The sequence below is a fragment of the Brassica oleracea genome, chromosome C4 (assembly GCF_000695525.1).
Source record: "Brassica oleracea var. oleracea cultivar TO1000 chromosome C4, BOL, whole genome shotgun sequence".
Taxonomy (NCBI): Eukaryota; Viridiplantae; Streptophyta; class Magnoliopsida; order Brassicales; family Brassicaceae; genus Brassica; species Brassica oleracea.
In genome coordinates this window covers 53066467-53091877 of record NC_027751.1, presented here as the reverse complement: position 1 = coordinate 53091877, position 25411 = coordinate 53066467, and the positions used below count along the sequence as shown (strand labels likewise).

Here is a 25411-nt window from a genome sequence, read left to right as displayed (position 1 = left end):
TTCTAACTTCTGTGATTTAAATGGGTTATATCTTTCTCTAAGCCCATAAACTTATCAAACGCCGTCGTTTGGGACTTGTCGTTCTTGTTGAAAATTTAGGGTTTATAGAGAGAAGGCGCATCTGGTTCGAAGAAGCAGAGTTTTGATTTGAAGTGGAGAAAAAAAAATGTCGAAGAAGAACAATTTAGCAAAGAGAAAGAAGCAGCACGAGTACAATCTCCAAAGTAAGATTCTTTTTTTTATAAATCTCTTAAACAATAAGCATATATGTGTAAACAGTTCTCAACGAATGTTTTAATTTGCAGAGGAGAAAGAAATACAGGACAAGAAGATCAAGAAGCTTCATGCCAACAAGAACAAGATGAAAGTAAGCACCCTTTTATGCCTTTTAACTCATATTTCTAATCTTGTGTTCATATATAGTGTTGATTAATCTTGTTACTAGAGCAGCTGAGTAAGTTTAGTTTAGCTTATGATATCTATGGCTGGTTGGTTTTGGTGTGAAAAGATTGATGGTAGTGGTAAGAAGAAGAAAGGTGGATTCTCAGTTGGGAAGAAGAAGTTGAAGACTAAGTTGACTCCAGCTGCTAAAGCTAAAGCTGCTCAAGCTATGGAGCTAGACAAATGAGAGGAGGAACCTGTTTTTGTTTTTTTTTTTTTTTTATTCACTTGTAATGATCTTTGTCACACTTTGAAGTTATCAGTTTGAAGCTATCCTCTGATTTTATATCAAGATTTTGCTTTCAGTATTAATATCTAATCATCATGAAATCAAATATGATTAATCTGTTTTGTTTGCTAGGTGGACTAATGTTAGGTATAAGACTTTCCATTCATAGTATAGAGTCATACCCAATATCTTTTCTGCATTATTACAATTCCACTGAACATATTGTCATAATCAGAGTCTAATATAAACAGTCTCCCACAATACACGGCACACCGAAGTTAGATTCCAACAGCATGATTAATGGAGTTCTTAGGATGGAGTTTTTAGCGGAATATAAGAATCCGTCTCTTAACTTTTAACTAAAAAAACTAAAAACCGACTTTTAAGAGTTAAGAGACGGATTCTTCTATTCTGTGGTAAGAACCCCCATTAATCATGCTCTTATATCATCACATCAATATCAATGGGGTCCTTCGGAGAGATATTTTGAGAGATGTCTTTCTTCTCAGCCTCTTATCAAAATGGCGCTCAAAGTGGGTACCTCTCTGACCACAAAGGCCAATCCTCTCACACTCTCCATTCTCCCACGTGTGTACCCCACTCTCTCAACCAATCCTTCTGTTTCAGACCAATCTCAAAGAGATTATTAGTCTGTCTACTAGACTTACAGAAACAGTAGAGACTAGTATTTTCATCTTGAGAAGTGAGGAGTCTGATTAGCCAGTTTACTAGACTTACAGGAATAGTAGAGACTAGTCCTTTGAGCTTGAAAAGTGAATAGTCTTGAAGATTTTGTGTTGTGAAGAAAAAAGGTCACTGACAAGCTGCTGCTGTGTGGTACACGCTCTTGATCAAGCGTGTGGCCATATGAGTCATCATGAGGCACAGATGCCTAGTTGCTATGTAGAGCTACAGTCAAAATCTCATTAGGATTTTGAACTTCAATACTATCTTTTCAGAAGAAAGAAGAAAAAAAAAAGAATGATCTCATTGTTATCCTCACAGTAAATGCTTTTGCTTTGATGGTCTGTTAGAGGTTTGTTTGTTTGTTTCTGTTTCCCTCTGTCACCAAGAAACCCCAGAAGAAAGAGAGATAACCCTAAACCTAAACCAAAACCAAAACCAACATCAAACTCAAATCTTCTTAGCCATTATGAATAGAAGAGAAAGCTTTTCTTGTTTTTGGTGAAAGAATGAAAGAGAGTAAGCTGAGAAGTTTATAAGCTTTTGCATGTTCCTTTCTCCTCAAGTTTTTAATATCTTTCATAAAGTCTCTCCACCTTTGATTCTGTTTTTTTTCTTTCTTATCCATTTATCCTCACTCTCTCTCACCTCATAATTCTAAGCCACAAAGGTTTCTTCACTCTTTCCTCTAGTAAACCACTTTTAAGAGATCTTTCTCTCTTCAACTGTAAATGCTAAATGGATCAAAGAGATCCAATGGGTTTAACCGGGTCAGGCTCTTACTACATCCAAAGAGGACTACCCGGGTCGGTTCCTCCTACGTTTCACGGATCCTCACAGCAACAACAAGGCCTTCGTCACTTACATAACCCAAACTCTCCATTCGGTTCAGGCTCCACCGGGTTCGGATCTCCTCCTTTACGCGGTGACCCTTCTCCAGCAGCACCAACCGGAGCTGTTCCTCATCACGTTGGCGTTCACATGATCTCTCCTCCTCCTCCTACAAGTGAAACTCCGATGAAACGTAAGAGAGGACGGCCAAGAAAATACGGACAAGACGGTTCTGTTTCTTTGGCATTGTCTTCTTCCTCTGTTTCAACCATTAACAGCTCTAACAAACGCGGCCGTGGTCGGCCTCCTGGCTCCGGCAAGAAACAGAGATTAGCTTCCACTGGTAAGATCAAGAACCAATACTAGTTAAAGATACATTTTATTGTTGCATGAGAAAAGTTCAAAACTTTCCTAAAATAGATCAAGAACCAGAACTAGTTAATGTTTTCTTGAGTCAGAATCTAATTGTTTATTCTTGATGCACTGGAAAAAGTTCAAAACTTTCCTAAAATAGATCAAGAAGCTGAACTAGTTAATGTTTTCTTGACTCAGAACCTAAATGTTTTATTCTTGATGCATGGGAAGTTCAAAACTTTCCTAAAATAGATCAAGAAGCTAACTAGTTAATGTTTTCTTGACCCAGAATCTAATTGTTTATTCTTGATGCATGGGAAAAGTTTTAAACTTTCCTAAAATAGATCAAGAACATGAATATTAATTAAATGAGTTTTTTTTTTTTTGTTTTGATTAGGTGAGTTGATGATGCCTTCATCTTCTGGAATGAGCTTCACGCCACACGTGATCTTGGTTTCTATAGGAGAAGTAATGTTCAATCACTATTACAAAGTTTTCATGAATTGTTTCTGTAAAACTTATAAAAACTTTGTTACTAGGATATTGCATCAAAGGTTATAGCTTTCTCTCAACAAGGTCCAAGAGCGATTTGCGTTCTATCTGCTAGTGGAGCTGTCTCTACTGCAACGCTGCTTCAGTCATCATCACCTCCTGGAGCTATTCAGTACGAGGTTAAGTTTTGAAACTTTCTTACTACAGAGAAAAAAACATTGTTGGTTTTTTTTAATTGAAACATACGTTGTGTAATAAATCTCCAGGGCCGGTTTGAGATCTTAGCCTTATCAATATCTTATCTTGTCCCAACTGATGGAAGTTTCCGGAATAGAACTGGAAACTTATCTGTTTCTCTTGCTAGCCCTGATGGGCGTGTGATTGGTGGTGCTATTGGAGGACCTTTAATAGCAGCTAGTCCTGTTCAGGTTGGTTTAAGATTTTTCGTTTAAAGTCAAAAAGTCTTGGGGATTGAATATAGCTTTCTTGGTCCTATCAGGTTATTGTAGGGAGTTTTATATGGGCAGCTCCAAAGATAAAGAACAAGAAACGAGAAGAAGAAGGTTCTGAAAATGTCCAAGACACAAATGATCATCAAGCTCTGGACAATAATAACAACACTGTTTCCCCTGTTCCTCAACAACACACACAAGGCCAAAACCTGATATGGTCAACAGGTTCAAGGCAAATGGATATGCGCCATGCTCATGCTGATATTGATCTAATGCGCGGTTGATGATGTCACAGTGAAACCTGTGTGTATATAAAGCATGGAAGCTAGGGAGAAGAAGAAGAAGGAACATAAGCTAACCTCTGAACAAACGTATGTGGAAATGTTAGGGAAACTGAAACTCTTGTGTGGTTTTCTTGATTTTTATGACTATAGCATTGCAGAGAAATGTTCAGTCTCTATGTCTGCTTGTAACATTGATTCTACTTCCTTGTAACATCTTTGATATGAATACAAAACAAGGGCCTCTTTGGTCAAGGTTTGTTACCATTCCTCAGATTACTAAAATATTGATCCTCCCATAACTCAACTTGGCGAGTCACATTAGCTTTTCTCTCAAGAACCTCTCTAAACTCCGCAGGACTATAAGGAAGAGGCATCTCGCAAGGAGAGGCTTCACTAGGTGACATAACCATCGACTCCTCCATGAAATCTCTCCACCGCCCCGTCGCTGGACATCCCATACTATCCGGTATGATCTCAGTAGCTCCCCAAGGAATCTCCGGTTTAAACTTCTGAAGCTTGGCGTACTCGTTCATCAAATGGAACATGTAATCATACACATGTTCCATGTTCACTTCCTCTCTTATATATCTGCTCCCTTCTTCCCCTATCTTACGTGCCTGTCAAAATTAAACCCCAAAATCAATGGGTTAAATGGTGACAAACCAAACTTTTAGGGTCTAAACGTAATAAAGTTACAAACCTGGTCTAAATGGGTATTCCCCCAATGTACGGCGTGTTTGAGGGAAGTACACTTTGAGTTGTCTCTGATTGGCCAATAATGTTGTAATGGCATCATTCCTCGTATAAAAAAATCATAGTACTTTGGTCTCACGTATAATGTCATTGAGTCACATGCCATTATATACTTCTCACTCACTGACCATGCCCATCCTTCTATGTATATCTTGTACCTATTCCAATATTCGAATATTACCAATACATATTCCTCGAAACAAGTAACTAAAAGGCTAAAAATAACAAGTAATTCATTACCTGTGAGTGCATTGGTTCTCTAAGTTTGAGTTCTTGAATCCTTCTCTTGGTTCTCTAACCCAATCCTTCAAAATGATTAGAACAAAAAACTATATAGTATAAATAATTTATCCAAATGTTTTGGAGAGAGGGAGTTTATGAAGAAGCAGACATTGATGTACAGCCGAGTGTTCCAGTCTTGTTGGTCTGAGACATTGCATGTAAGAAGATCTCTCCTAGTGGGGGCCACGTTAGGATTTCCTCTCCAATAAGCGTACGCCACGCGGTCTTTCCATGGCGTCATCTTGTTCCCTTCTTGAATCGCCACCATGGACTTAGCCCAAGGCTTAATATTAACTTCCGCCCTGATCAAATAAAAAGTAAAGCCCATTTAACTAACTAAGCCCAATTAAAATAGAGGTTTAAATATTATTATTATTATTGCTTACCATCCCCAGAAGGACCAATCAGGGAAGACTATATCCAAGCTGGCGTCATCAGAGCAATAACGGAATATTGGAGGTGGGGCCGGGTGTTGTTGACCTTTATAGTCGCTAGATCGGACGGTTGGTCTATCATTAGCGTCAAACATGAGCTCTAGATCGGGCAATCTCCCTGGGTACCACCGTAGTAACTGTAGGATGCCCCACAGAGTAAAAACATCTCGAGTGTCGATAGATTTTCTGTACTTCTTAACGTACACCTTCCCGTCTAGGATTACAACCCTGAAATGCGCCTTGTTGTTCCTCGCTTTCTCGAGCATCCCTCTCGTTATACCTGTCTCTCTCCACGGCCGTAGATCCTCGTGGATCCAACGGAAGTATGAAGGACACGTGGATGGTCGCGAATGGCTGCTTCCGGTTTTGTCGTTTTCTGTGCCGTCTTCGGACATTGGAAGTTGCTGTCTTTCTTGTTGCTGTGTTTGGTTCCGTACGACGTCGCATTGGTCAGGGAACTTGTGGTGCGTTGTGATTGGTTGTTTTTTGATTGTTGTGACTTGCTTCAGACCTGTAAAAGTTGTCTGAAGAGATCTGAGTTATATATATAACACTCTAAAGATCACTAACAAAATAAGTGTTTTTGAGATTTGAAACTCACTAAATCGAAACAACCCAACAAGTCCAAGAGACCAGCAGAAATGAAGAGACAGGAAACGAAGAAGAGAGTAGCCTTTGCGATGCGTTTTCCTGGATACGAGGTCGTTTTGAGAGAGGGATGCCTGTTCGTGTGAGCATCGCTGTTGTTGTTCCTCTTCATGCTTTTCCGTTGAAGCATGACTACCTTCCTATGCTCAGCTTTATAGACGTGTGCACAAAAACATTAAACACGAGAGAAGAAAAACGAGAACCTGGCGCGAGGAAAGACGCCTATTTTTGATTCACGAGGATTTGAATCTTGTTTCACGTTTTCTCCAACACCACTAACCTGAGTTCACATCTTTTGTGTTAATGAATTTCTTATTGTGTATTTGTTTTTGCAAAGGGTTAAATGTTTTCTAACATTAAAGCCATGATAATATTTATTTATATCAGATGAAGACAGTGGTACATGATATCAATTTGTTTCCCAAATAAATCATTTCTTGTAATCGTTGAACTTATAGGAAAACTAAATAACCTTCTGAGGCTATCAGATATAAAACATTACTATCAAAAGTTAAATATTTACGGATTGAATTAGTTAAAATCCTCTTTGAGAGAGTTCTTTTTTCTTATAATATATTAGAAGAAGAATCCGACCTCCCAAGAAAGAAGATAAAAGCTTTAGCCATCATATAAAGTTCAGTGGCATCACAGACCATATTCGACCACTCATTATACAAAAGACAATAAATATCGTTAAACAACTCCAAGTTGCATGCGTTGACGGAAAAAAAACTCCATGTTGTATGATTTATTTTGCTAAAAAATGGTTTTTATAATAAAAAATCATACGCTACAGAATCAAATATACATCTTTCCCAGGCTGTTCACATCTGCGTTGAGTGCCCCTGGATAATTAAATGATCTTAGTCCTTGCTGTGTTGTATTTACTTATTGCTAAACAAGATTTACAGCCTTTCTTTTAGTTTTCAATTATCTGGGCTGTTAGAACAACCGCAACGGTGGTCCGTCACGGGTCCGTGGCCCAAATCCTTACCTTTTTTACAAATCCGTGGCCCAAATCCTTAGCTTTTTTACAATTAAAAAATTGTGAATTAGGCTCAGCTTTAGACGGATTGGTACGGACCAGTCCGTAAATAAGGCTTCGAAGGATCAAGTCCTTACTGCACGTGGCGTCTGATGGTTGGCCCGGCCAGATGTTGTGTTGGGTTATGTCAAAAAAAAAAAACATTCGCGACCGAAGGTGAGAAAAAAAAATCAGAGCTCTCAACGAAAGGCGATTTCTCTCCATCTTCGATTTCTCTCCATCGTCGATCTTCAATGGTAGATAAACTAATTCTGTGGTAGATTTAAGGATATGTTAGCTTCCATGTTGTTCTCGTCTCCCTCTATTCTTCGTATTTCCTTTGAATCGATTTGGGGATTTCTTCCATTTATGGTTTCAAAAATTTTGGGGTTTTGAAATTGTTATCAAATCGTTTTCAAATCGTTTTCAATTGGGGATCTTTTGGTTTGTAGTTAGGGTTTCAATCGATTTAGTTAGCTGGAAAACTCATCACTTGTTTTCGGTTTCAATTCGTTTTCGTTTTCGGTTTCGGTTTCAATCGATGTAGTTAGGGTTTCAATTCGTTTTTGGTTTCAAAACGTATCTGTATGGTTTCCTGTGGCTTATATTTTTCTGGTTTCAAAACGTATTTGTACGGTTTTCTGTTAGCTTAATGTGTAGCTAGTAAACTGTTTAGTTGATCATATATCTAAGTTAATGTGTTCTTAAACTCCCTAGTGAATGTGTTCTTAACATAGTTTCTGGTTTTTTGTGCAAGCCAACAAACATGGGACAAAACTATAGCTACACTCAGCCTTCATCAAAGGAGTTCAACATCAACTCTTTACTTGAAGCAGAAGCTGCTCTCTACGGGGATGAAGCTCAGAGTAGCTACATAATTGTAGAGGCGGATCAGTACCCACCAGAACCTGAGGCTGATGAAGGAATCCCGAGCACATGCTATTGCGGTAGTGAGCTTGTTGTTGAAACCTTTACTGTTTTTTGGCTGAGGTCACTGCTTCAAATCTAAATGAAGACAAACTTGTGAGTCAATTTAGTTAGTAAAATAAATGGTTTAATATATTATGTGTCTTTACGTTATTTGTTTGCAGTATCTTTCTGTGGGAGCTACGAGTTCTACTCAGAGGTACTTCTCCTGCAACAACGTTGACGATGGAGACTCCCACATCTGAAAATGGTAGGATGTGGTGATTCAAGAAGAGCTTCGTGAAACGCAGACACAACTTAGGATGGTCAAGGATCAATTCTTTGAGAGTGACCAGAAGGTGGCTAAGTTTGACAAGATCGTGGGTGTGTTAAATAAGAAGACATCAGTGATTAACTATGGTTTGGCAAAGGGAGTTAGTGTACTGGTGTTGGTAATACTGGTCATCGTTATGGGCTGGTAAGTTTCATACCTTATTTAGATAATTAATTTGATTTAAAATTTGAAATTTTAACTGTTTTATCTTATGTCATTCAAGGAAGAGCTTCGGAGGTTTTAAACATCAGAAGGGGTTGGCAGGTAACTTGTTTCACGCTTACTTACTAGTTTCAGTAATAAAAAAAAACTTATCTCTTCATGCTTTAATTGTTTTTAATGCTAGATTTGATAGAATCGTACTTGTTAGGTTTAAGTGTAGCTAGTGTAGAACTTATTAGTATGATTAGAGTGGTGGTAAATGCTTGTTTGCTTTCTATCTGCCTAACAACTCCGAAACTAAATGCGAACTTACTTTCTATTGGTTACTTAAGGGTGTGTGTTGCTAATAGAGTAACAGAAACCTATAATCTAAACATGAATACCACAACTGGCTTTGTTAATCTAATGTATAGTCAATCTTCAATTGATCTTGAGTCACCCGAACCAGCTTGGTTCGACATATATCACGCATCCACATGGCTCCATTGTTCCTACAGTTCTTCCGAGAATCCATACATTGCTTTTGAACCAGTCAATCGTCTTATAAACTCTTATGTGTAATCTTTATATTTAATCATGTTTTTATTCAGGAATTTTTCTATCTTTATGCAAAATTATGGTTTTTATCTTTAATTGTTGTATTTTTATGTTTAATTATTGTTTTTTTATGTTTTTTTTATTGTATTTTATGTTAAGTTATTCTATTTAATCATCCAATATATAAAAATTATATTTCATTATACAAAAAAAAAATACATTTTTTATTCGTAAGAATTCCAACTTAGGAATCACCATTGTACACATTTTTCACAAGAGTCCTTAACTATTCAAAAAAATAATAATCTATACTATAATAAAAGGGTTATATGAGTAGTAGAGAGTGTGTCCACGTAGGACAATTAAATCGACCAATGAGAAAGTTTTAATATGACAGGTCACGTAAGTTTCTGTCATTGGGTCATTATTTTCGAGACTTTAACGTGTAATCGACTCCGGCCCTTCCACTCCCTGCAAATTATTGTTTTTTCTCTGAATTAATCACGGTCCAATCTAGATCGTTTACTTTTGTTCTTCATCTTCTCCAGTTTAGAGTATACTCAAAACTAAGTTGATTCTTTCTCTCCATTGCTCACTATTTCTCCGAATCCTTGAACCACCGCAATGATGGTCCTAAAACGCTCCAAATCGTCGATCTCTGACGGTTTACTTCTACAAAGTCGCCGCCGGTCAAGTCGATTCAGTTTTGAGAAGCCCATAATCCCGCTAAAGTAGGGATGCTAATTCGCCTTCAGCTGCTTCTGATCGACAAATAGGTATGACCTAATCTTCTCAAACCCTTAAATTTGTTAGTCGCCAATTTATGTAACCTAACATATATCACGCATCCACATGGCTCCATTGTTCCTACAGTTCTTCCGAGAATCCATACATTGCTTTTGAACCAGTCAATCGGAATCGAAATGGGTGTTTCAGAAATGCATTAGTAGAGTTTTATTTTGTGCCAGACCTTTTAAATACTTATCACCTTTTACCTTTTACCTTTTTCATGTTTATGTTCTAATCACACGGTCTCCTAATGAGGATAAAATCCTCATTGGTGCTTGGCTTAACACCATCAAAGACCCCGTTGCTATGTTTCTGAATTAAGAAGTATGTGTTGTTTTCATTTCACGTTGCATGGTCTCTAATGCCACAACTCTTTGAGGGTTTCTGTATCGACTATAACAAGAGTTTGATAAACAGGTTTTTTCTTTGGCATAGGCACTATATTTGGTTTTAAAAACTTACGTTTCTGATTTTTTTTGGTACATATCATTCATATATGTATGCATCTTTAATTGTTGTATTTTTATGTTTAATTATTGTTTTTTTATGTTTTTGTTTTTGTGGAAAATTGTTTCTTATATTTCAGGACGAACTGGGGCAATGTCTTCTTTCTCATTTGACTACTGTTTTTTGGCTGAGGTCACTGCTTCAAATCTAAATGAAGACAAACTTGTGAGTCAATTTAGTTAGTAAAATAAATGGTTTAATATATTATGTGTCTTTACGTTATTTGTTTGCAGTATCTTTCTGTGGGAGCTACGAGTTCTACTCATTTGCACAAACAATGCCAAGAGACGATACTGGTGAACAAAGAGGGAAATTTATGGAATGTGAGTTTGCGATTTAGCGAATCTGGCGGCAAGTATAACATCACAAGAGGCTGGAGAAAGTTCTGTCTCGATAACAGATGCGAGATAGGAGACTTATTTGTGTTCAATGTGGTTGGAGATGGGAAAACTACTCCATTGATGTGTGTATGTCCGGAAAGAAAAGAGTGCTCTGAAATACTGAGCAAATACTTGAGCAGAAAGAGTGGTGAGTCTTCATTAGGTGGTGATTCATAATCATGTTGTATTTTAATATTTAATCATCTTATAAACTCTTATGTGTAATCTTTATATTTAATCATGTTTTTATTCAGGAATTTTTCTATCTTTATGCAAAATTATGGTTTTTATCTTTAATTGTTGTATTTTTATGTTTAATTATTGTTTTTTTATGTTTTTTTTATTGTATTTTATGTTAAGTTATTCTATTTAATCATCCAATATATAAAAATTATATTTCATTATACAAAAAAAAAATACATTTTTTATTCGTAAGAATTCCAACTTAGGAATCACCATTGTACACATTTTTCACAAGAGTCCTTAACTATTCAAAAAAATAATAATCTATACTATAATAAAAGGGTTATATGAGTAGTAGAGAGTGTGTCCACGTAGGACAATTAAATCGACCAATGAGAAAGTTTTAATATGACAGGTCACGTAAGTTTCTGTCATTGGGTCATTATTTTCGAGACTTTAACGTGTAATCGACTCAGGCGCTTCCACTCCCTGCAAATTATTGTTTTTTCTCTGAATTAATCACGGTCCAATCTAGATCGTTTACTTTTGTTCTTCATCTTCTCCAGTTTAGAGTATACTCAAAACTAAGTTGATTCTTTCTCTCCATTGCTCACTATTTCTCCGAATCCTTGAACCACCGCAATGATGGTCCTAAAACGCTCCAAATCGTCGATCTCTGACGGTTTACTTCTACAAAGTCGCCGCCGGTCAAGTCGATTCAGTTTTGAGAAGCCCATAATCCCGCTAAAGTAGGGATGCTAATTCGCCTTCAGCTGCTTCTGATCGACAAATAGGTATGACCTAATCTTCTCAAACCCTTAAATTTGTTAGTCGCCAATTTATGTAACCTAACATATATCACGCATCCACATGGCTCCATTGTTCCTACAGTTCTTCCGAGAATCCATACATTGCTTTTGAACCAGTCAATCGGAATCGAAATGGGTGTTTCAGAAATGCATTAGTAGAGTTTTATTTTGTGCCAGACCTTTCAAGTACTTATCACCTTTTACCTTTTTCATGTTTATGTTCTAATCACACTTTTTTTGGATGGCTTTTCCTATGTTTCTGAATTAAGAAGTATGTGTTGTTTTCATTTCACGTTGCATGGTCTCTAATGCCACAACTCTTTGAGGGTTTCTGTATCGACTATAACAAGAGTTTGATAAACAGGTTTTTTCTTTGGTACATATCATTCATATATGTATGTCTTTAATAACCATGCCTGTCAATTGATGGTTCAAACAGGTTCTTGATGGGACTAACTGAACTCCTTCTTGAACCATCTCTTACATTCAAGATTTTGACTCTATTTATGAACCTCATAACGTGTAAAAGTTTTGTATTAGTGTTTCTTCTACTCTATAACCATATTTTCTCTGTTAAGTAAGATCGTACGGAGATTTAGAACCTCCGCTGCAGCTGAAGAAATCATAAGCCGGTTCACTTTTTACACACAGCTCTGGTGAGTAAAGTTTTCATTTAAAAAAAGGCTTTGTTCAGAATCAGAGAAATAACAAAGAAAAAGTTTGACTTGAGATTCAAGTTCCATGAGAACTAATGTTTGGTTTTTGAATTGGTGATTTAGGTAAGACGTTGCCTACTCTTGATCCACGCATAGGGGGAGTTATTGCGAACATAGCTGAAAGTCGATGCTGAAGATATAGACCGGGCGGTGAAAGCCACAAGCCTGCAAGGAAGGCCATTGATGAAGGACCATGGCAAAAGATAATTGCTTATGTATATATATAATGTTCTTGGGTCTTGAAATTAATATGAAATTCAATGTGATATGGACTGATCTTTGTTTGGTTTTCAGGAACAGCGAAAAGCTTGCAGCTATAGAGACATGGGACGATGGGAAGACTTATGAACAAGCCAAAACAGCAGAGATTCCAATGCTCGCCAGATTCTTTCGCTATTATGCTGGTATACCAAAATCTTGAGAATACTATCAAATTTTCATGCTTTTGTTGGTAAGTTTTGGTTTGATGTGTAGGATGGGCAGATAAGATTTGTGGGCTAACTATTCCAGCCGATGGAAACAATCATGTCCAGACACTGGATGAACCAATAGGCATTGCTGGTCAGAACATTTAATGGAACTTTTAATTTAAAGACATAGTTATAATATTTGTATTATAATTTAAAGAAATAAAAATTACTAACAATTTAAAGTAAACTAAACACTTTGAAATATTCAATAAAATTTATTATATTTTATATACTTCGTTCGGTTACTAACCCGTCCGTAAAGCGGGCCAATCCCTAATAATAATAATAATACTAATTTAATTCTAAGTACTCCACGATAAGTATCACTATTGCGGAGGCTCTTAGGATGTACAAAAGCCTAACACAATTACAAAACATGAAGTCTCAGCCAGAAGGTCTACAAGTAAAAACTCTATTGGTAAGGCCTTTTTACTTACTCTATAAGTCTAAACTCAAACGAACAAAGTCATAAATAAGGGGGGCCCATACACAACATGCCTAATCCGGTTTAATTTTCTTCTGTCCCACTCGCTACTTAACCGTGCATAATATCCCTTGCATCTGTCTCCAACGTGTCCACTTGGTGAAGCTACACGTCACCTTTTGGTCCACCAGAGATTACTTTTCATTAAACCAAAAATATTTATGAAAGTATTTTACATTCTATCTAGATATTTGAATCAATCTATCTAGGAGTTCACTCCCAGATTCATGTTATTATTTTTCTCCTAAAAATCATTGGTAAATTAGATTAGATAGGTTTAGTGTAATCATGGGTTTTTATTTCAACTTTTAATTTGATTAACTCTATTTAGCAAAAACAATGACTTAGTGAGTTACGTGTGGCATAATTGAACTACTTTACCTGTCGGCAGCGAGGTGTTTTAATCACATGGAATGGAACGCATCCAATGCGTAAGCAAGCTTTACAGCCGTAGGATCACATGGTACCAGAATCAACGGTAAAGGAAAACAACGGTCTCACACATATTAAACGCGGGGAGTACGCTCTACCGGTATAAGCTAACGGAGCATATAAAAACCTCTTTCTCCGATTTTATCCAACATTAATTGTGTTTTGTTTTATTTTCTTGTCTGTGGAAGAAGAAGAAGAAAAATAAACCATTTGTTCTTCTTTGGCTGGGCGGCAATGGCGGAGGAGCAAAAGACGACTAAGGTTGACGTAGAATCTCCGGCGGTTTCAGCTCCGGAGAATGAACCAGCTCCTGCTCCGGTGGAAGCTTCTAAAGAGGTTGCGGAGGAGAAAGTTCATGATCCACCACCTCCCGTCGAGTCCAAAGCTCTTGCCGTTGTTGAAAGTAAGCTTCTCTAGTTACGTTACACACGTCAAACGTGTGTGTTTTTATAATATTAGTAAAAATCTTCTACCTATGAGGATTGATTTATGTTTTTGATGAATTATGTGTATATAGATTTAACGATCTGTATCCAGCATATCACAAATTAGCCACGAGATTCCCATCTCATAAAATTTCATATTGCTATTAGAACTTCATTTAACCCAAGAGAACCAGAGGTTTTTGAAAGGAGGATAAATCATTAGTAAATTAGAATATTACTTGTAATAAAATAGTCTGCCTTGTAGATTCAGTGGTTTGCTTTCTTAATTTGTCTCATACATGATTAGTTCCTTTAAAGTTGCCCAACTCTTGAAAAATACTAACCATTAAAGCACCAACCCTTTTTAAAACAAACAAAAGTTGCTAATATCTTGACAATAGTTGAGTGGCCCAAAGGTCAGATCCTCTATGTCACCAAGACCCATGTAATGTCTTGAACCCTAATGTTGTTGGTGCTTTGTGTTCTTCTGTGAACCTCCATAAACTTCTAAAACAAAAGTAATTTGCAATATGAGCTATAGTCGATGACAATATATCTTAGATTAGATTTGCTTTGCCTTCCTAATTGAAGCGGTATTTATACGTTAATAATGTGTAGTACTAATAAGTGAGCTTGTTGCAGAACCCATTGAGGAGCCTACACCAAAGAAAAGTTCATCTGGTTCGATCGATAGAGGTAAGCTATATCACATTGTTTTCTTTATGTTGGTTACTTTTTGGGTACTTAAATGCGATGTGTATCTTGGTTAGATGTGAAACTTGCGGACTTGGAAAAGGAGAAGAAGACATCATTCATCAAAGCATGGGAAGAGAGTGAGAAGACAAAGGCAGAGAACAAGTAAACTTTATTAAAAAAAAAATTGATCTTCTTACCCATAAACGTTACCATTTTTTGCCAGATAATCATCAGCTAATGATGAAAATGAACAGGGCACAAAAGAAGGTATCTGATGTGCTCGCTTGGGAGAACAGCCAGAAAGCAGCCATTGAAGCCCGGCTAAGGAAGATTGAAGAAAAATTAGAGAAGAAGAAGGCAGAGTATGGTGAGAAAATGAAGAACAAAGTGGCTGCGATCCACAAGCAAGCAGAAGAGAAGAGAGCAATGGTTGAAGCTAAAAGAGGAGAGGAGCTTCTTAAAGCTGAAGAAATGGCTGCCAAGTACAGAGCCACTGGTATGGTTCCCAAGGCAACTTGTGGATGTTTCTAAGCTGTTTCTCAGCCCATTGTATTCATCTATTTCACTTTTTGTGTGATTCGGTTACTTTTTCTTTGTTCGTTGTCATGTTTATATATTGGTGACTTTGTGTTTAAAAGAAGATCAGTTTCACTTGGATTGGCTCACACATTTCTAGGTTCTAGGTAAACTCATCGTACATCAGACAAAGACAGGAGAATCTAGAAGCGCAATAAGAAAGTGATAGAAAAATTGTTGTCTTCTTCGGTTTGATCTTACTACTAGGAAATTAGGCTTCATGTCTTAAAACAAAAGAGACCAAAGAAAAGTCATCAAACACCCAAATCTCAAAGTGTAAAAAAGGTTTCTTAGAATCTGAAATAGAAAGTTGAGAGAAGGTCACTTAAAGATTCACATCATGTAGAAGAATTCTTCAAAGCAAAACCAAACCACCAGAGTCCTCTTGCTGAGAGGTTCAGATATAACCAACCGCTATTATCCAATACTGCCTTCTTCTTGCCTCAGTACAGTGATCTGAGTAGTGAGTGCTGCCTTCATCTCTGGAACGAGCTTGTAACTGCCAAAACTGAATGATTTGCCTCCTTAAACACTTATACAATGGCAACCTAATCATTTGGAATCTAGTATATGTGCAATGCGGCTTTAATTACAATGCCAAGAGAGGAATTGGTCTCACCGGCTGGAGAATGTGAACCTAGTTGAAGTTACTGACAGTAGATTGCCTTGTCGATAAGTGAGGGAATTGGCTTGATTTCGGTTCCAAGTTCTTGCTCAGTTTGGTACCTGTTGTGAAAACCATATGCATAAGTAAAAAAAAGGCTTAAAACAAGTAAACAAAAGCAGAGGAAGAAAGACGAACATTTTGAAGCGGTCCTCATATGTTACCAAATTCACAGCCAACCCAAGGTGTCCATATCTTCCTGATCTACCTACCTGGGCAGTGTAACAAAACAAACCCTCATTAACAATTTTGAAGGAAAAGAATGTGCTCAAGATGATAAATCAAGAACCATACCCTGTGTAGATACGACTCAGAGGTCCTCGGGAAATCAAAATTAATGACCACATTCACAGCTTGAATGTCAATCCCACGTGTAAACAAATCTGCAACAGACATGTCCCATTTTAGTCTTATCATCATCATCGCTTCCTAAACATGAAACTTAAAAGACATTATCTTTGCTCGCACCAGTGCAAACAAGGTTTCTGCAAGCACCATTACGGAAATCATGGAAAACCCTGTTACGGTGGTCTTGAGCCATCTTCGCATGGATATAGAAGCATGAGTAACCAAGCTCTGTGATTTTCTTGGCTAGCAGCTCCACACGGTTGACGGAGTTGCAAAAGATAATGGACTGGTTTATTTGCAGCTGCAGTTGAAAACTATACTTATAAACAATCCATGACAATGAGTGTCTCGAGAATTTTAGGGCTGTCAGAGAAATCTAACCTTAGAGAAAAGCGTGTTAAGGCAGTGCACCTTCTGCCTCTCTTCAACAAAAGCATAGTACTGTGTGACACCCATTAGTGTCAGCTGATCCATGAGATTGATAATGTAAGGCTTCCTGAGATATCGGTCCTTGAAGTACTTCACAGTGACGGGAAACGTAGCTGAAAACATCAGAATCTGACGGTTTTGCGGCAAGAACTGTATCAACTCATCTATAGAAGGTTGAAACTCTGCCGACAGAAGCTTGTCGGCCTGGAAAAAAAGATATTTGTCAGTCTCAACAATCTCCAAAATATCTAGCATAAGAAGAAGATAACAGGAACTCACCTCATCCATTACAAGCATGGCACAGTCTTTCAAAACGCACACACCCTTTTTGGTAAGATCCAAAATCCTTCCAGGAGTTCCAACGAGCAAATGGACAGGTTGATATAAACGCATGATATCATCCCTCAGGCTGGTACCGCCAGTGGTGACCATAACCTCAATTTTCAAGTACTTTGAAAGCTCCTTGCAAACCTGTGATGTCTGAAGGGCCAGCTCTCGGGTTGGGACTAGAATTACAGCTGCATCAAGAAACCAATCAAATCAAACAAGGTGTACACAAACTAAAGAAAATACAGCAACAAACACAGAGAATAACAAAACCTTGAATGACATTGTTCTCAGGGTCAATCTTCTCAAGGGTAGGGATGCAGAAGGCACCAGTCTTGCCAGTCCCGTTTTTGGCTCTAGCGAGAATATCACTTCCAGTCAAAGCAATGGGAATGCTTTCTTCCTGGATAGGAGACGGCTTCTCAAAACCCTTTTCGTATATCCCTCTTAGCAGATCTCTCTTCAGAAAGTAATCCTCAAACTCATTTCCTTTAGTAGCCGTCACATCCTACAGAAACATTACAACATTAAAAAGCATGTTCAAAGCATATAACTCAAGGAAACTTATACCTCAGTCTGGTAACGGTTATCTCGAGGTGGGAGCTTCAACGTTGCCTTCCAGTCCTGGTTACTACTAAACACACACACACACACAATCAAAAAGAAACGAACTTTAACACTCCGAAATCATATAAAGCACAAAACTTTACTTCGCCACGTCATCAACGAGAACTTACTTAGCTTCGGATTGAACCGTCTTCTCGACTTCTTCTACATAACTAGAATCACCAGGAAGCTGAGCGCGTGTAGACCACTGCTGCTGTTGTTGGATCTGCTGAGGTTGTGTGTAGCCTCTCTGAACGTACTGCTGAGCGTCGGGTAACGGAGTCCGAGACTGTGCATACTGTTGAGGAAACGGAGTCCGTGAGTGAAGGAACTGCTGAGGCGGCGGGTTCGGGTTCGGATTCGGGTTCCGTGACTGGAAATTAGGATCCGGAGCTCCAATCCCCGGTGGGAATCTTCCTCTGCTGCTATTGTTATCCATCGCAATCTCTCTTCTTCGATCTCGAAACTACACAGAACAAGAGAAAACCCTAATCTACGAAATAAATTCTTCGCAGCTCAAAAATCGCAATCTCACAAGGCTAAAAACAAGAATCAGGAGCGAAGATCGAGATCACAATGTTGATTAATTTTCTCGGGAAAGTTTGCTGAGAAAGTGAAAGAAAGAGATCGCCGGCGTCGTTTGTTAGGGCGTCTTTCGATTTTTTTTGTTTTCCCCTTTTTTTTTAACACAGTTCTTCTTCACTCACTCTTATCCACATCATTTCTTTTTTAAATAGCCCCCTTAAATATATAATAATTCTGAAAAAACCCATAGTTTTAATAATTGTCATTTCTCACCTCTAATTAAAAATAGAGCTCTGAAAAACGTGGGAACCCCTTCATTTGCTCGGAAACTAAAATAAACAATACTAGAATTAGATTTCGATGATGGCTTAATGGGTTCTCCTCGTTCGAATCTCAACCGCTGGAGCCAAAATAAACACACGAGCCTATATCAAGAATCTTTGATAAATAAGAGATAAACAAACAACAAGCTCATAAATCAAGAATGTTTAGTCCAACTTAGAGAACAAACTTTTCAAGAAGAAGATAGAACAATGTCGTTTACAGGAACGTTGGATAAATGCAAGGCGTGTGACAAAACCGTCTACGTCATGGATTTGTTGACGTTAGAGGGTAACACTTATCACAAATCATGTTTCCGATGCAGTCATTGCAATGGCACTCTCCAGGTTACTTCTTCTTCTTCTTATTCCTATCCATGTTGCTATGTTTCTACAATGGTTTATGAATAAAGATTGAATTCTTTCCTTCAACAGATGAGTACTTACTCGTCCATGGATGGAGTTCTTTACTGCAAGACTCACTTCGAGCAGCTTTTCAAAGAATCCGGCAATTTCAGCAAGAACTTCCAGACAGGAAAGACAGAGAAGTCGAGTGATCAAATGGTAATGAACATTTATGATTCTTTTATTTATATGTTTCTAGTGTTTCAAAAATCGGTCTAGTCAGTGATAGTCTAAACGTCTTAAAAAAAAATCCAATTAATACTATATAAATTGTTCTAAATCGAAAATTGATCAAAATTAGTTTAAAACAATTTAAATCAATCTAAATCAAGCAACAAGGTTAGTACGAATCCAAAAAAATATTCTAATATCATCTTTTATATCTAATTTTTATAATTCATCAAAACAATTTTATAATTAAACAAAAAATTAAAATATCTAATATAATTGTAAAATATATTTTAAAAAAGCAATAGTTGTTAGCGGCTCTTTGGCTAGCTAGGCCCCGAATAATTCATCTACTCTCTAGTCGTCTACAAAGCGTCTAGTTACCGCATACTGATTTTTCGAACATTGGTTTCTTTCATACTCAATCGAATCTCCAAGACTCGAGCTCCGAGCAAGTTATCTTCATTCTTCAGTGGAACACAAGACAAATGTGCGAGTTGTCACAAAACCGTTTACCCACTTGAGAAAGTTAACATGGAAGGTGAATGTTACCACAAGACTTGCTTCAAGTGCGCACACAGTGGTTGTCCTTTGACTCACTCTTCTTACGCCTCTCTCAACGGTGTCCTCTACTGTAAAGTCCATTTCAACCAGCTCTTTCTCGAGAAAGGAAGTTACAATCACGTCCATCAAGCCGCTGCTAACCACCGTCGAACCGCTTCTTCTGGTGCCTCTACTCCGCCTTCTGATGATCACAAACCTGAAGATAACGCTGCCATTCCGGAAGGAGAAGCAGGAGGAGAGGAAGAAGCAGTCCCTGAAGCTGCTGATGCAGGACGAGAGCCTGAGTCTTGAATGTGGTGGAGGAACACTCTTATCAGTTGTCAAGTTTGATGTTTATATATATACTTTATGTTTAAAATGAATATATTTGTATACAAATTTTTTGCTGTTTCTTTTTGTAAATTCTTGTAAATTTAAAAGATTTTTTTATGGAGAGAATCTGTTGTAAACAAAGAATATAATTTATTTTAATTATGAATCAAGATTCAAAACATGTGGTATCAGTATGCAAACATAGTTCTTCTATCCATTGCTTGTAATGCAAGTAATCAAATGGAGATTGGTAGTGTTTCAAGACAAGAACAGAGCCTTGCATTGTGCCATTGTGTCTTCTGGACTCGTTACTGCAACACAAAAGAAACAATCTGACTTGCCATGAATCTGTCACTAACACAAACACATACAAAGATATTAACCAACTAACTGACCTGAATGGCCAATTGTTTTTGGTGATTCATATATTTCATAATCATTTCCACCCTGAAGAAGTAAAAGTTGGTTGTTTACGCATAAAGCTCAATGGATAGTCATAGTCATACAAAATGTTACTCTACCTCATAGGTTTTGTCACCGAAGAAATGGATTTCGTTGAAGTCCTCAAGGTATTGCAAGCAGTAAGTCTTGTCCCAACCTTTAGGGAAGACCTGAGTCATACCAATGGAACTACACTTAGCAACACAAATATTGGATACAAGATTGTTTTATATTTTTCTCATTTTGATTCCTACACTCACGTCGAAACTAATCTGTCCTCCAATAGAGAAAGTAAGGTTAAGATGGGCAAACCGCACACGAAGTTCATCCACCATCTTTGGTCGAATGTTATGAACCTTTTCAAGGCAATAATGTTATAACATTTCTATAAGAAACATGAAAAGCTATATAGTTTCTTTATACCTTATCATATCTCTCAAACTCGTCTCTTTCTTCCTGGCTGCAGTTGCGACCAATAGGTGACACATTGATCATTCCATTTCGGAACTCTATAAATGTTCCCCTGTGTTTACAAATTTCAACAAGGGAATTTTTTTTATTTTTTTTAATAACTTGAAGAAATCTTTAAAGTCTAGAGACTAGAGGTACCTACCTCTTGATTGGAATATCCAAGTCTGCAATGTAGTGCAGCGTGAAATTGATTAACTCCTGCATCATCAAAGGTAACAACATGTTCTTGCATAAGCTTCACCACTAAAGAAACATTAAAGCAACTCTTGCTATCTATACTACACATGGGGGACCTTACCTTGAGCGTATCCTCTCCAAGGAACAGCTTCATGCTCTGAGAAAAATATATATAAACTATTTAAGGATCAAAAAAGAAACGATCAAGCAACAGTGTTGATAAAGTATAAGGCCACTGTTTTCATATGAACCTGGATTCCAATGGATTTACCATCTTTATGTGCAACAAGACCATTCTCAGTGAAACAATAATCAAAGTCGTTAGTGACTGCAAAAATAAAAATTAAAGGTGAGACTCATTAAGGTAGAGGAAGATCCTAATTAAATTCCCTAAGACTTGGAGCTTACGGAACTTGAAACCAGCAAAGCTAATGATCAGCTACTATGTCGAGAGAAAGTCTCTATAGTCTCGAGTTATAACAGAGAACAGTGCAAAAGAGTTGAACCTGTTTTGCCAAGTTGCTCAGATATCTTGTTTAGATCAGATCCACCGACGAGTCCAATAGTGACAACCTGAAACTCTCATATAACACATTTCATCCAACACTATACTGTACACAGCTCATCTTGAAGTAAAAGATGGATCAATCAGACCACATACCTTGCGTAATTTTTGGATAAAATCGAGCATTTCTTGAGTAGCTTCCTTCCTTGGAGCTGTAAGAGTATCGTCCACGTCGAACAAAACGATCACTCCTGGCTTCTTGGCCGCCATTGAATAATAATATTGTGCAAGGATGAAGAGTTTTCAAAATGGGAAGATGTGAATATCAATTAGACCGGTCTAATAATCTCAACGAACGTAAGAGTGTCGCTTATGGTCCTCACTTTTTGTCCTAGAGATTTGTGATTGGTCGATAAAACAATCATGACAAACTAAAAACATTATTTTATAGACTTTGACTGGCGACTATTATTATATAGTGGGCCTATTCACCTCGGGGAAGTAGCACGACGCCGTTTCACATCCAGTTCATGATCCGTTCAACTTGCTCTTTCTTTCATAACCAATACAACAATAACAATGTACAGAATAGTAGTGTGACACAAGCAATTTCTCTGACTCTGTTATGTTCTTGTGCAAGTGATCACTCTCATGCACCAACGAGCATCCATCACATCGTTAAAAAAAAACAAAACTGGCAACAATTGTTGAAGCTTGACCACATAAGATCGCCAAGAATTTCGAAGGAATGGCTCTATTTTCATGGCCGACGAGGTGTCTCTTGGCTGCCTGCTGGAAAAAAACTAGGTTTAAAGCCTCAGGAGAATATAGCGTTAACAAAGGCCTCAGCATCAAATGGTTGGAGATCTTCTACAGCTTCTCCTACACCTATAAACTTTACAGGAATCCCCAATTCCTCAACCACACTGACCTGCAAGGGATGCCAAAAACCAGTTACCATGAGCATGACAAATGCAAAATAAGAGCTTGAGTTTGAGTTATGGGATTTTACCACACAGCCTCCTCTAGCAGAGCCATCCAGCTTCGTCAATATCAAACCGGTTATGCCAACAATCTGACAAAAAAATGTGAGCAAGAAACATCAAGATTTTGCTTGGTAGAGCCAGAAGCACTAGTGTGAGATGATTCCATATGATAATACCTCGTTGAATTCTCTTGCTTGTGGAAGCATGTTCAGACCGGTGTTTCCATCAAGGACAAGTAGGATCTCCTGACAATGCCGTACATAATCAATTTTTAGCTTAACAGAGACTTGCAGTAGCGCAATATGGAATAAGCATAAAGGTCACTCACATTGGGTGCACCAGAGACAACCTTTCCCACTGCTTTTTTGCACGCAATTAACTCCTCCATCAAGCTGAAATTAGTATGAAGACCTTAAACAAAGAGAATTAAAAATACCTCAGATCCCTGAACTAATGCATCAGATCAGTGTGTTCTAAAAATCAACTAGCAAGCTCTTGTTAATACTCACGTCCAGATGTATCACATAGTACGATATCATAACCTTCCTCCTTCCCTCTTTTCACAGCCTTTGTGAGAACTAGTTAGGAACAAAATGTTGTGATAGTGAGCTCAACACTGATACTAGCAAGCCAAACAGTTGTGCATTTTTCTTTTTTTTACCTGTTGCAGCTTTAGCTTTCTCCTCTCCTTCAGCAACAACAATGTCACACCCAGTCCTCTCAGCCCATATCTCTAACTGGTCACTTGCAGCTGCTCTAAATGTATCACCTGCTGCCATTAATACCTATAACAAATTCATCTCAGGATTGCTGATGAACATACTGATACCCAAATTCTACCTATTCTCATATCTTATTTGATCAACGCTGTACCTTAGTCCCTTCATTCTTCAATCTATGAGCCAATTTCCCTGAAGAAAAACAAAAACCACTCTTACACATCACATCTTTCTCTTGCTAAACCCAAGACAAGCCAAGTCACTCGATGTTATATTTACTTACCAAGAGATGTAGTCTTCCCACCTCCATTCACTCCAACGATCATTACAACAGCTGGTTTCCTTATACACCATACCATATAATAATAAATCAAACTTTAAACCAAAGTCTTCCACTTTAACAGAGCAGATGAAACTATAGAGCAGAAAGAGAAGACCACAGTAACAAGAACCTGAAACCCAGTTGAAGCTCTGTCTTGCTGTTTTTCTTAGCTAGCATCTCCAACACACTTCCCTTCAAAGCATCCTACACCATTAAACATTGTTTAATGTGATCACCTATAGCTCCTTAACATGAACATAAGTTACCTAACGTTCTTAAAAAATATCACCATTCATAAAGAATAACTTTTCTTCTCATTTCCTACCATTCTTTTTTTTTGCAGAGAATTAAAGAACAAAAATATTCCTACTTAAATTTGAGAGGAAACAACCATTCTTTTTCATTCATGCAATTCCTTTAAGTTCATTTTCTATTCCTTCCTCTTTCTATTTTTTCCAGAATGGTCACCAGTCGAACCTATAGAGTTTAAAATTAGACCTTAATCTCGGTTCCTGACTTGAGCTTCCCTGACATTATATCATCTCTGAGCCTCTCAACAATCCTAACAGTGATCTTCGGTCCAAAGTCAGAAACCAACAACGCCTGCAACCAACAAAATTGAACTTCAAGAAAGCTCCATCTTCATGATGATGATAGAGAAATGGTGATTCAATTAACCTCTTCCAATTCATCGAGCACTCGGTCAGTTTCAGCGAGGTTCCAGAAGAGGAGGAGCTCGTCTATGACTGCTAGATTCTCCCTAGTCTTGGAGAATCCGGAGAAAACCTTCTCCACGTCGCTTTTTGCCTTCTCCTTGATCAACCTACCAAGACGAGAGAAGAAGCCGCTCTGTCCCGCTGAGCAACTGAACCGGGACTTTGGGATACGAAACTCTACTCTTTGAGGCCGTAGTCCGACCCGCTCGGAGGAGAACGGCGGCGATAAACGTCCGGCTAGAAACGAGAGGTGAGTAGGAGAAGATGACATGGCGCCTTGCAGTGAACAGAGGAAGCAGTGACTAGATATGATTCTTTTAAAACGCTGCGTTTTAGTTATAAATATTGTGGCCCATTACAAAGATCCAATAGATAAAAGCCCATTACATAAAGTCTGATTCATTTTCTTCTATCTTCCGCGGAAGAAAGTCAACACGGCAACATTGTAAACAAGTACGATGTCGTTGATTTGTGCGTGTGTGTCAGTGTGTGTGTTTCTAATCCATTTGCGATGAAATAACGAGGCAAGCCCCGATAAGTTTCTGTGCAACCTGTAATGAATATTCACCACTGCAAGCTAAGCCCAAACGGTCATATTAATTTGGTCATATAGTAATACAAATATATGACAATCTCGCAATACATTGAACTGTGGTCGACCTCGACCGTATCGTGGTAGTTCAAAAAAATTTCAAACATGGACGTATATATATAATTATGTTTCCACATTATGTCAGCTGCCTATGTAGAAACCCGTTAAAAAAAAAAAAAAAAAAAAAAGAGAATGGTCGAGTATGTTTGTGGTGGTCGAGTCGCGGGTGATAAGGATCGATCGAGAAGCTTTAAAGTACGAGGTGGGAGAAGAAGTGATCGTGGGTGAACTATGAGTCGAATAAGTTGCTCGACCATAGTTAGAAGATGTCTTAGATTGATCAGACGGACGTTTTGGAAGCATAACAATTTTGGAAGCACGACGTTTCAGAAGCTCGACGTTTTTGAAGACCGACGTTTCTTCATCACAAAGTTTTCTCGGAAAATCTTCGTATCAGTAAAATATTATTCTGGAGACATAATAAGTTGGAAGCAGGACGG

General features: G+C 37.8%; 8 protein-coding genes and 1 long non-coding RNA gene across 12 annotated transcripts; 5 read left to right on the top strand and 4 right to left on the bottom strand.

Annotated features, from left to right (window-relative positions):
- The first annotated feature begins 71 nt into the window (after positions 1-71).
- On the top strand, positions 72-733 carry LOC106341800. Its single transcript, XM_013780522.1, has 3 exons — positions 72-224; positions 306-367; positions 509-733. Exons 1-3 carry the CDS (start codon positions 167-169, stop codon positions 626-628), a joined length of 240 nt encoding a protein of 79 aa, XP_013635976.1. The 5' UTR covers positions 72-166; the 3' UTR covers positions 629-733.
- Positions 734-1603: 870 nt separating this feature from the next.
- On the top strand, positions 1604-4031 carry LOC106341799 (AT-hook motif nuclear-localized protein 9). The gene is made up of 5 exons (XM_013780520.1): positions 1604-2528; positions 2937-3007; positions 3079-3210; positions 3298-3459; positions 3531-4031. Exons 1-5 carry the CDS (start codon positions 2093-2095, stop codon positions 3765-3767), a joined length of 1038 nt encoding a protein of 345 aa, XP_013635974.1. The 5' UTR covers positions 1604-2092; the 3' UTR covers positions 3768-4031.
- On the bottom strand, positions 3933-6329 carry LOC106341797 (O-glucosyltransferase rumi homolog). The gene is made up of 6 exons (XM_013780518.1): positions 5838-6329; positions 5189-5760; positions 4912-5104; positions 4761-4825; positions 4468-4678; positions 3933-4384 (listed from the first exon to the last, which is right to left on the bottom strand). The coding sequence occupies exons 1-6, from the start codon at positions 6012-6014 to the stop codon at positions 4016-4018; spliced, it is 1587 nt and encodes a 528-aa protein (XP_013635972.1). The 5' UTR covers positions 6015-6329; the 3' UTR covers positions 3933-4015.
- Positions 6330-12152: 5823 nt separating this feature from the next.
- Positions 12153-12929, top strand: LOC106340412. Its single transcript, XR_001269385.1, has 4 exons — positions 12153-12171; positions 12295-12446; positions 12526-12635; positions 12706-12929. It is a non-coding gene; the product is annotated as an uncharacterized LOC106340412 (long non-coding RNA).
- An 833-nt stretch (positions 12930-13762) lies between these two features.
- Positions 13763-15403, top strand: LOC106342113 (remorin). Its single transcript, XM_013780951.1, has 4 exons — positions 13763-14020; positions 14685-14738; positions 14813-14900; positions 14993-15403. The coding sequence occupies exons 1-4, from the start codon at positions 13852-13854 to the stop codon at positions 15267-15269; spliced, it is 588 nt and encodes a 195-aa protein (XP_013636405.1). The 5' UTR covers positions 13763-13851; the 3' UTR covers positions 15270-15403.
- Positions 15404-15486: 83 nt separating this feature from the next.
- On the bottom strand, positions 15487-18378 carry LOC106342110 (DEAD-box ATP-dependent RNA helicase 6). Of its 4 annotated transcripts, XM_013780947.1 has the most exons (11): positions 18249-18372; positions 17820-18148; positions 17653-17716; positions 17356-17590; positions 17035-17273; positions 16708-16959; positions 16447-16627; positions 16273-16361; positions 16117-16190; positions 15934-16040; positions 15487-15822 (listed from the first exon to the last, which is right to left on the bottom strand). In XM_013780947.1, exons 2-10 carry the CDS (start codon positions 18125-18127, stop codon positions 15962-15964), a joined length of 1521 nt encoding a protein of 506 aa, XP_013636401.1. In that variant the 5' UTR covers positions 18128-18148; positions 18249-18372; the 3' UTR covers positions 15487-15822; positions 15934-15961. The 4 variants fall into 4 exon arrangements, with proteins under 4 accessions (XP_013636401.1, XP_013636400.1, XP_013636403.1 ...); XM_013780946.1 differs by having other exon boundaries at positions 17820-18378; XM_013780949.1 differs by having other exon boundaries at positions 17653-17713; positions 17820-18378.
- Positions 18379-18460: 82 nt separating this feature from the next.
- Positions 18461-20072, top strand: LOC106342112 (LIM domain-containing protein PLIM2a-like). The gene is made up of 3 exons (XM_013780950.1): positions 18461-18881; positions 18969-19097; positions 19545-20072. The coding sequence occupies exons 1-3, from the start codon at positions 18747-18749 to the stop codon at positions 19959-19961; spliced, it is 681 nt and encodes a 226-aa protein (XP_013636404.1). The 5' UTR covers positions 18461-18746; the 3' UTR covers positions 19962-20072.
- Positions 20073-20125: 53 nt separating this feature from the next.
- On the bottom strand, positions 20126-21917 carry LOC106340208 (phosphomannomutase-like). The gene is made up of 10 exons (XM_013779086.1): positions 21733-21917; positions 21578-21644; positions 21323-21399; positions 21193-21228; positions 21037-21092; positions 20847-20946; positions 20684-20779; positions 20504-20593; positions 20378-20429; positions 20126-20293 (listed from the first exon to the last, which is right to left on the bottom strand). The coding sequence occupies exons 1-10, from the start codon at positions 21844-21846 to the stop codon at positions 20241-20243; spliced, it is 741 nt and encodes a 246-aa protein (XP_013634540.1). The 5' UTR covers positions 21847-21917; the 3' UTR covers positions 20126-20240.
- Positions 21918-22165: 248 nt separating this feature from the next.
- LOC106337428 (cell division protein FtsY homolog, chloroplastic-like) lies at positions 22166-24610 on the bottom strand. The gene is made up of 11 exons (XM_013776532.1): positions 24282-24610; positions 24102-24206; positions 23734-23807; positions 23565-23623; positions 23436-23473; positions 23224-23347; positions 23072-23140; positions 22891-22973; positions 22739-22807; positions 22589-22651; positions 22166-22507 (listed from the first exon to the last, which is right to left on the bottom strand). The coding sequence occupies exons 1-11, from the start codon at positions 24588-24590 to the stop codon at positions 22394-22396; spliced, it is 1107 nt and encodes a 368-aa protein (XP_013631986.1). The 5' UTR covers positions 24591-24610; the 3' UTR covers positions 22166-22393.
- Positions 24611-25411: the final 801 nt, after the last annotated feature.